The 10,781-nt window shown below is 34.8% G+C and overlaps 1 protein-coding gene across 2 annotated transcripts; it reads right to left on the bottom strand.

The window, feature by feature from the left end:
- Positions 1-296: 296 nt before the first annotated feature.
- LOC107851848 (serine/threonine/tyrosine-protein kinase HT1) lies at positions 297-5,679 on the bottom strand. 2 transcript variants are annotated; one of them, XM_016696947.2, is made up of 3 exons: positions 4,258-5,679; positions 2,147-2,602; positions 297-734 (listed from the first exon to the last, which is right to left on the bottom strand). In XM_016696947.2, exons 1-3 carry the CDS (start codon positions 4,570-4,572, stop codon positions 486-488), a joined length of 1,020 nt encoding a protein of 339 aa, XP_016552433.2. In that variant the 5' UTR covers positions 4,573-5,679; the 3' UTR covers positions 297-485. The 2 variants fall into 2 exon arrangements, with proteins under 2 accessions (XP_016552433.2, XP_016552432.2); XM_016696946.2 differs by having other exon boundaries at positions 4,153-5,679.
- Positions 5,680-10,781: the final 5,102 nt, after the last annotated feature.

A 10,781-nucleotide genomic window follows, 5' to 3' on the forward strand; every position in this document is an offset into this window, starting at 1 on the left:
GGGGTCTGGGGAGGGTAACCTGTACGCAGTCCATACCACTACCTCCGGAGAAGTAGCAAGGCTGTTTCCGATAGACCCCCGGCTCAAGACAATGAGTAATAAACAAATTCATAAAAAAAACATGAAACAAGATGGAACAACAGGTTAGCAAAAATGCAAGGTAAGGTCGCGTATAATACACCCGTGTGGTGGGCCCTTCCCCGAATCTGCGCATAGCGGGGAGCTTTAGTGCACCGGCCTACCCTTTTTTAGTCCAAAATAATGTAACACAATTAGGTACATATATACATATGAAGTGCCACCAACAGACCATTGACAACAATGTTGAAACATCCTATAACATGGATTACATCAAATGTGATTAAGTACACATTAATATTTTTATATACACAACTTGTAATTTACTAAACCTATTGGTGAACCAAAAGGTTTTGATGATCAAATACAAATTGACAATTATTGTTTGGTGAAAAAAAAAAAGAGAATCAGACATGTACAATTACAGATGAACTCATGGATACACAGCCTTTCAAGCGTTCAAGAATGGCGTTTCGACTAACTGGTCCTGAATGGAGAGTCAGAGGGAGGCCTTCCTTGACACATTCGTCGTATTTCTCTAGAGCGGAAACAATGTCAGTGAAGTCTGGTCTCTTCGAGGGGTTCGCTGCCCAGCAGCGCTTTATGAGGTGTGCAAGTGCTGGTTGGCAACTGGCTGGCAAAGGTGGTCGTTCGTTCTGCAAAATAAGAAAGAACATTATAAGACAGATGAAAGAACATGTATCAGAGCCAGGCCCATCCACGTTTGGGCTCCTGGTCTACGCTCCAGTTGGGCGTAGGCGTGGAGGGAGTGTTAGGTTGGGGGTTAGAGTCGCACATTTGGTTGGGGAATAGGCTGGTTTGCTTATATCGACTTGGGTAATCCTCCCCTCGTTAAGCTAGCTTTTGGGGTTGAGTTAGGCACAAGTGTCATACCGCTACTAATATCAAGAACATTGCCTCGGAATACAAATGAAAATGGTTCAACCGGCTATGTTGTTAGGCCTCTCCAAAAATGTTGCCTCGGAATACAAATGAAAATAGTTCAACCGGCTATGTTATTAGGCCTCTCCGAAAATGTTGTTGCACTCGTGCTGGATCCTCCAGAACACTTTTTTGGAGGATCGACACGCATCTGCCCACATTTTGAATAGTCTGAACAACATAGCTACCCGCACCGGACAAGAGTTAGCTATATGAATGTGTGGAGCCAAATGTAGTGCATTGTAGTAATAGGCACTTCTAGGTCGCTTCCCCGCTGCTGGATTGCTCCAGCGCTTCGGGTACTACAAACCATCTGTCATTCATTGCAACCGAGACATTTCCTAAGAGGGTCGCATACGTGTCTGATCCTCCAAAATGCACTACTTCTGAAGGATCCGACACACTCACACACAGCCAGTGACGTTTTTGAAGAGCCCGAGCAACATGGTTTCAATCTTTCAGATATATTAATAGCCACTATTTTCTTGAGAAATCTTTAGCGTATGGAACACTCTTATTGTACGACGAAGTTATGGTTGAAACAATGTCCATCTGTCAAGAGCCTATTGTACAACGAACTAGACTTCAGCTCATGACTGAGAAGAAAACAAATTGGCGCTGCTTATTCATCGAAGGAAAGTTATTTCAAGGCTCGAGACTGACCGGTACAAGAAGGGTTGCAGAAATACTCTTCTAAACAATAAATATGTGACGATTCTTTTGTTGCAACAAAAAGTAAATAATTCATCCTTTTGACGAGGATGCTACATTCGTGTTCTAAGTAACAATGCACAACGGTGAGATTCTTCTACCAAAATATATTTAGATTGATTAAAGACACAAATCTACCAAATCATGTACCCCGAGAGAGTAATATGCTTCCTCTACTTGTAACTTACTACGGGCAAACTTCACCGATCCCATCATCAGCTAGCTAAATCGGTGTTGAAATGGAGAGCGATTTAGTTCTTGTCAAGTTAAGTGAGCTCAGGATGAGGAGATATTGCTCTTGCTATTACGTTCCTCAAATTAACAATGGACGGGAAAGGGGAAAAAACAAAAATATGTGCAGAAGTATTAAGGCGAACTCAACCAGATATTCAGAGAATCAGCTTCGGAACCTAACCTTTTCAGCAACAGCAAAAGCGGCTTGCACGGGTGTCATTCCTTGAAATGGTAACAGAGCTGTCGTGAGCTCCCACAGCACAATTCCGAAGCTGTACACATCAACTTTACGAGTATAAGGTTTTTCCTTAATCATCTCTGGTGCCATCCAACGGTAAGTTCCCATATTTCCTTTAGCTTCCCGGCACTGTGTTTCAAGACAAGACGTTCCAAAATCTGCAACCTTGACACGCATTTCGTCATTCAGAAGTAAATTACTTGATTTGAGGTCTCTATGGATCACCCCTTGTGAATGAAGATACTCCATCCCTCGTGATATATCGAGAGCTAACCTCAGAATAGTTTCTATCGAAAGTGAATAAGGCTCTTTCTTGTTGAGATACATCCTCAGAGTTCCTTGTGACATGTACTCCATAATGATACAGTATACAGGAGGCTTTTTACAAGCTGCAATGAACTGTAGGTAAACAAGATACATATCATAAGATAACAATATCATTCGACAGTAAATTATGCTTCAATCGAAGCTGCAAAAATTTTCGGAATCCAAACTGAGAGTCTCATCGACAGAAACCGATATTAGGAAAGAAAAGCGAAGAACTTGAAATATCCCACACAACAAAGCCACTCAATGAGCAATATTTTCGTATATGAAGCTTAAATAATCAAGATCATTCCTACTTATGAATTACACAAAGAGTCGAGGTGCACCGGATCAGAACAAGGCTAAGACCTATTACTCCTAATAATCAAAGTTGAAGATAAACTACAGGTCAGAGAAAGTTGTGTGTTTAGAATAACGGAGAAACTATACACGAAGAAGTATGTTCCTTAAAAACTAGAAAAATATTAGACATCGATGTTTCTGTACTTCGAAAAACCATGTGTTACTACTAACAGGTGATGTCACAATTCTCTAGTCATCTGCTACTATTCCAACTACAAGAATACAAGTAAACGAAGACAGAAACTGCTATATGATTTTCTTTCCATCTGCCTAAGTCTTGGTGCGTAGAATTACCACGCACCTATGCTAGTGGGGGGGGAACAGGTACCCATCAGCAATAGCAGAGCCAAAAATTTTAACAATGGGATTCAGAACTTTCAATCTTCCAACCTAAAGTAAGTTAAGGGTATTCAAAAGTTTGTATGTATATCGAAAAGATTATTTTGCTCTATTTGAGCTTTACTCTCCCATCCCAATTTATGCGACACTTTTCGCTTATCGATAGTCAATCTGACTAATAATCTAAGCTAAATTAGAACCACTCAACATTTTGAACTTAAAATTTAGATATTCAAAATCTATAATAAAGTACTATAAGTTGCAATACACAACATCTCTTTCCTTTATCAAGGGTTCAACCAATTAATATGATGTTTCCATAAATAATTGAAATTTAATTTCTTGATCTATATCTTCAATTTTTAGAAACTTATAGTCTCATGTCAATATAATGAAAAAGTACATTTTAAAGTGTATCGATCAAAGTTAACATGGTTTGACTCTCGAGAGGCGAAAGGAGTCATAAATTGAGACAGAAGAACTATGATTTCCCCATGAAAGGATTCAATTGAAACTCCTTCACTATAAGATAGTCATGGTGCGTGCAAGGTGGCTTCGAGACCGCCCTTGCGCAGTAAAGATACATACAAATAAACATGATAAACTACAAAAAGAGGATAACGATCATTACAAGTAACAAGAACAACATACCCAGTGTAGTCCGACAAGGTGGGGGTCCTAGGAGGGTAGAGCGTATGCAGACCTTACTCGTAAAACCACCAGCTCAGGTAATGCACATCAAACAACAAACAGAAGAAAAGAAATATAACAAGTACTAGAGGAAGCATCACACAGCATACGGGGAAAGGAAAGAGTAACAATATCAAAGTAATGCGATAGCCAAAACACACGACACAATCAATAGCCACAAAGATCACAGGATAGTAAACATGATAAAAGATCATAAAAACCATCATTCCGTAACGTAAACGAACTGCAACCTGCACAATATTGAGATGATACAAACGCGAAAGCAGACGAACTTCAGACTTGAACTGTTGTTCAAGCTTAGCTCTAGTTTCCTCCTTATGAGTTGGAATCCTCACCATTTTCACCGCAACTGCTCTTTGCTTGTAAATTCCTCTATAAATCCTGCTATGTGCACCAGAAGCAAACTTGTTACCGATAAACAACTGAGACAAATCAGCTGTCCATTCCTCTTGATCCTCTTTCGAAACTTCCCAACTTTCAACATTATCTGATTCTAATATCATCGACCATGACTCTAAACTATCAAATCTTTTCTTATCCATCGTTTCAATATCAAATGAATTCCACTGAGTTCTTGATGATGAAGAAGGCAATGTTAATGGTTTACTCTTAGACCTTCTTAGCCTAAAAGGATTAAAACAAGTAGCCATTGAAAAAAGATTGCAGTTATCCCGTGGAATTAGTCAAGGTGCGCGCAAGCTGGCCTGGACACCACGATTATATAAAAAAAAAGACTACTTTTTTTTTTCTTATTTTGATGAAAAAACACAACCCCTTATCTTTTTTAAGTGTCAAAACTCAAAACACACTTTCAGAAGGTGATTTTTCTTCTGAATGTGTGATTTGATTTCAAGAAATGCATGAACTGATTCAGAAACATGAGTTCTAAAGTGTAAACTTAAATTCATGTATCTATCAAACAAGAACCAATAACAAAGACAACTCATTAAGCCATTAAAACAAGAAAGGAATGAACTTTCCATTACATAAACTTTTGCATGATTAATTTAAGGAAAGTGAAATTCCAACCCCATGAAAACCAAAAAAATATTACAAGAAACAACTATGGAGATGGAAAGAATGATGCAACTAAGGCAAAAGGGGTTTCATTTTAACAAAAAATTAAACAAAAATAGCCATTAAAAAGAGTCTTTTTTTACTAAAAGTTACAAATTAAGACATCAAGGTGACAAAAACAGTCATAAAAATGGTGACTTTTTAAACTAAAAATCACAATAAACAACTATGATAAAGGATTGAATGATCAAGAAAAGCCAAAAGGGGTTTCATTATGACAAAAAATGAAAGCTGAATACCCATAAAAATGAAGTCTTTTTACTAACAACTACACATTAAGGCAAAAGGGGCTTCAAGGTGACAAAAACTAACACTAATAGTCATAAAAAATGGACCTTTTTTTTTTTAAACCAACAATTACAAATTAAGGCAAAAGGGGTTTCAAGATGACAAAAACTAAGATGAATAGTCAAAAAAATTGAGTCTTTTTTTTTTTAATACTAAAAATTACAAGAAACAGCTATAAAGATAAGGCAAAAGGGCTTCTTGACAAAAACTGAAAGAAGACTAATGGCCATAAAAGTGGAGTCTGTTTTCAAGAAGTAGTCTGTGAGTGAGAGAGTGGCAACACACTTTTGCAATAGTCATTTTTTTTTTCTTTGGAGATAGCAAAAAAAGTGATTAGTTTGGTTTTTTGGCAGATAAAAGATGAATGTCAAAGCAATGATTTCATGCAAGTCTTGTGAATTCTTGGTTATTTATCAAATTAAAGCTGTTCAAGACTTTGACAGACAGAAAGGAAAAAGGCAACCGGCGCAATAAAGCTCTCGCTATAAACAAGGTCCAAAGAAGGGCCGAACCATAACGGTCTATTGCAGCAACAACAACATACCCAACGTATTCCCATAAAGTAGGGAGGTTGTTTCCAATAGACCCCGGTTCAAGACATATAACAATTAAAAAAAAGGGCAGTCCGGTGCACTAAAGCTACCGCTATGTGTGGTATTCGGGAAAGGGCCCCACCACTAGGGTGTATCATACACAGCCTTACCTTACATTTCTGTCAGAGACTATTTTCAAGGCTTGAACCCGTGACCTCCTAATCACATGGCAACAACTTTATCAGTTACTCCTCCTGGTCAAGACGTATAACAATATGACAAATAAAAACACAAAAGTACATAACAAGCTGGGATAACATACTGGTAGATAATAACGGAAATAAGACACTCACAAGGTATTACTATAAACTATCTATCCAAGAACATAGATATCACTGAAACACCATGAACAAGAAACTCTAGGCGCAGATACAACATAACGGTTGAACTCCTAACCACTAACCCTCTACCTTAATTCGAGTCCTCCACACTTGCTATCAAGGATCGTGACCTCCGTAAGCTGTAACTGCTTCATATCATGCCTAATCACCTCCCTCCAATACTTTTTTGGCCAACCTCTATACCCGCCTAAAACCATTCATAGCCACCTTCTCACACCTCTGTACTAGAGCATCCTTGCACCTCCTCATCACATGTCCATGATGACCAAATCCGTGCACCTCTTCATCACATGTCCATGATGAGCTTGATTCTTTGTTAATCAAATATATCGATTTCGAGTTTTAAATATGAAAAAATGTTTGATAGAGAGTGCTAACTCAGAATCCACCATGAATTGGATTAGTAGAGCTCCAACACGAATATCAAATAACCGAATGAAAACGAAAAAGTAACGTTTCACTATTAATCACCGTGAAAGAATGTGGTATAGTGAATGAGCTTCCTTCTCACTTAATCAAAGATCTCGGTTTCGAGCATCTCGAATACATGCATGCAGAGGCGGAACCAGGATTTCAAGTAAGGGGGTTCAATATTCAAAGAAAACTAAGTCGAAGGGGGTTCAACACCTGCTATAACCACATAAAAAATAATTATAATCATGTATAAATAGTATATTTTTTCGTCGAAGGGGGTAAAGAGGGCTGGCTCTGCCTCTGCATGCATGAAAAGATGTTTGACAGAGAGTACTAACTCTCGAATGAGTCTTATTCAACACGAATTCAAATTAGTTAAACTTCAACGTGGATACTCAACGGAATGCAAACAATGAAAATTTAGAGACATTAATTTATAAAACCATCACTACAGCTTCGAATTAGGAAATAAATGTGCGGAGCTAGGAGGCGCAAGGGTGTTCATTCGAAAAATGATATTTATATAATAATGTTAAGCAAAAATATAGGGTCGGGTCGACTAGTGGCGGAGCCATAACCAACGAAGGGTTTCGTCGGAATTTTTTTGTGAGTATATAGGTTAAATATAGATATTTATGGTTATATACATGTTGTTGCACACCCTTGACAAGCTAGAAAAACATAGTCCAGTGGTCAAGAGTGTGCATTTCCGCATCAACAACCCGGGTTTGAAACTTGGCAGGTGCAACAGTGCTTTATTTTCTTTATTTTTTAAACAGTTCTTTGTCCAAGGGAAAAAATGAACACTCTTAACCAAAAGTCTGGCTGCACCACTGGTGTCGACGATCTATAAAAGTAGTTAGATTGTTTTCTAGTAGGCGCAAACGCGTTTTTCTACTCGTAGAAACCTTGATAGATAAAGTTACTTAATATTTTTTATTGACAAAAGATAATAAATATCTGATAAAATAATTGAAGTATACGTAAGCTGATGTGAACATCATTATTATATAATAACAAAAAGACATACCTTGGTTATATGTCATCAGTTCGACAAGTTCAGTACTGAGCATAACAATCCTATTATAACAATGGAAAGAAGAATCTACGATTATAGTCTTTCACTTACCGTATAAATAGTTTCTATAATAAAGGCTATAGGTCATCGATTTACGAAGAGTTAACCCCCTTGGATTTTTTAGTTCTATATTTTGTTTCATATTTTAGCCTTTCAATAACATAATCTATAACCAAGTTAATCACATTAATATACATGATATATACATTAGCAAAAGCTACAAAAATTGTGTGCAATTCCTTTAATATGATATGCAAATTGGACTGTATATATTGTGTATATTGTTAAAGTCCATCCAGGCCCATATACTAAAAGCTCCTAATTTAATATGGGCTAGATTGAGGCCCAATTAAATCTCAATGGGCCGGTTCAATTATCGATTTTGGTCTCTTATTTAGAACATAGTCGAAGTTTACGAATCTTTATAAGTTTAGTCACTTTAAAATCAACTTCAGATATACGCAAATATGCATATGTAAAGTTTTAGTTGTCTAAATTCGACATATAGAACCGAACTTTAGTATTGATGTCAGAAAATTCGAATATATGTGACACGTCTTCAGGCATTTGTCACGAATCTTGTGTATGATTGTATGAGTCACGAGGTTGCTCTTTGTTTGTATTTTTTTTAATTTATAGCACAAATAAACGTAACTAAGAAAATGACACCATGCTTACAATCACAATACGTTCAGTATTTTAATTCTCTACGATGTTCTTATGTTAAATCAATATGATTTATTTATGCAGATTTTTTTATTTTTTTATTTTTTTGATAAAAAGCACAAAAAATTCGAAAAATTAAACATTAACATACTAATAATTAATATCAATTATTGTTGTTTTTGAATAGCAAACATAAGGTACAATTAATAGGTTTCTTATGTCTAATTTTAATTATGGTTTCCCCACAAGTTGGTCATGTCATTGACATAATTAATTGAAGAATATGATTAATTCAATGTTATCTAGTAAAATTAATTTAGTGATAATAAGTGTTTAATTTAAAAAAAAAAAATTATAATTCACAAATTTATTTATAAAGATGATATTTTGACAATTGATCTCAAGTTCGAATTTAAAATGTAGCTGATTTTGATAGAAAACATTTTATCTTTTAAACTGTGCAGTAAGTTAAGGTGATTCGAGATTTTAATTTAAGAGAGTCGACTTAAACTTTTTTAGTATTATTCATTTTAATTTAAAATTTTATATATATATAAAAAAATTCGCCCAAAATGTTGAATTTTATATTAATTAGTTAACTTAAGAAAGAAAAAGATTATCCTTTACTTGTTGGACATAAGATTTGAAAGTGATTGAAATAACTTAAACAAATTGAAAGTATTATCATAAAGTAGGATAATTAATCTTATTTTATAACAAAAACGAAATCATTATTTTACTTAATTAATCAATTCAAAGGTTTGAAATATTGGAAAACTTTAATTTCAAATTAAGATATCATTAATATTTCCAATTGATTTGTTCTAATCTAATTAAGACAAAGTTAATATTCTTTCTTGTACTATTATAATATTATTAGTACAAATTGTTAGTACTTTTTTTTCCAAACAGTCTAAATCAATTAAGTATTAGACTAATAAGACCTACAAGTGGCAATGAATAATTTGCTACCGACACAAAAATAAATAAAATAATGCATAAATAGTTAATCAATTAATATTTAATACCAAACAAACAAACAAAAACAAATATTGTATGGGCTATACTGACAAACTTCCACCTAAAAATACTTAAAAAATTAATAACATAACAGTCCGGTACATTAAAACTGTCACTATGCATGTAATCCCGAGTAGTGTCGGATTGCAAGCGTCTATTGTACGTAACCTTATTTAGCATTTTTACTCGAAAAGAGATTTTTACGATTTAAATCCGTGACCTGCTGATCACATGATAACAATTTTATTTTTCACGTAAAAAATTAATAAAATAATTTTAAAAAATAATAATTTAAAAAGGGTGTTTAGCAACCTCCTAGATTGGAAAAAGACAGCACATGTTGTACTGCAATTTATAGACAGGGACACACATGTCAATATCATTAATCACATGATCATCTTAATATTTTTAATTAAAATCCCTTAATTATTTGATTACTTAATTAGCAAATACTTATTAATATACAATGTAAAGCATGCATGAGGTGAATATACCATATTTAGTTTAATTATGTTTCAATCATTTCTAATTATATGTAGTACTATGATTAATTATATCAAATTGGTTAAGAAACTTCAAATATTAGTAGTATCCTTTTATACTTTCCCAATTTAATTATTTAATATTTGAAGTTTGTTGATTGAATTAATTTGAATATCAGAAAAATTCTTTTTAAAAGGGACATTTACAATTTTATTTATTCTTTATATCGAACACGTGAATTTAAAACGTGATTCTGCATCTAAAACTCGAACTTAAAACTTCAAGTAAAAGAATAAGATTTTTTTTAATATCCATACACTCATCGATGATTAACGTAAAGGTTATCCATGCCAAAAAAAAAAGAGAACTTGAGACATTCAATTTAAGGAAGAAGATCCTTATCTTTTCATCGTATTGATTGCTCTATCTCTAACTATCCGACGTTCATTATGAACATGATAACTAATACATCAGAGATATCGTACGCAAATAAACGTCCTCTGAATACTCTAACGTCCATATCAAATATGGCTCGATTCTAAATCCTATTTATATTTTGTTTTAACGATCAAAAATCTCCAAATCTTGAAAATAACTCTAGACGAACAAGTGTCCATTTTGAGGTGCCAGACTTACCGCTAAATGTGACTGGAGATCGAAGGATCCCAATCATTCAACTGCATCAATCATTCAGTATTTAGCTATCCAACATTCATCGTCAGCACAATAACCAGTACGTCAGAGTTGCATCCTTCCCAATCCTCTCGTTCTAGAAAAGATCTTCTCCATATTTTTGCGCGGACATCAAATAAATTAACCGGTCTCACGACATTTCGAAAACCAGCTCCCATAACACTTTAAACAACAAACAACCTAGAACCTCGACACATACTACAAGC

This window comes from Capsicum annuum, chromosome 12 (assembly GCF_002878395.1).
Source record: "Capsicum annuum cultivar UCD-10X-F1 chromosome 12, UCD10Xv1.1, whole genome shotgun sequence".
Taxonomy (NCBI): domain Eukaryota; kingdom Viridiplantae; phylum Streptophyta; class Magnoliopsida; order Solanales; family Solanaceae; genus Capsicum; species Capsicum annuum.

Excerpts from the sequence above, each read along its gene's own strand:
- LOC107851848 (XM_016696946.2), bottom strand. The coding sequence starts at position 4,572 with ATGGCTACTTGTTTTAATCCTTTTAGGCTAAGAAGGTCTAAGAGTAAA. Across the intron at positions 2,603-4,152 it reads ATCATCTCAATATTGTGCAG|TTCATTGCAGCTTGTAAAAA; the intron begins GTTGCAGTTCGT and ends GTTTACCTACAG. Across the intron at positions 735-2,146 it reads CTTTTGCTGTTGCTGAAAAG|AACGAACGACCACCTTTGCC; the intron begins GTTAGGTTCCGA and ends CTTATTTTGCAG.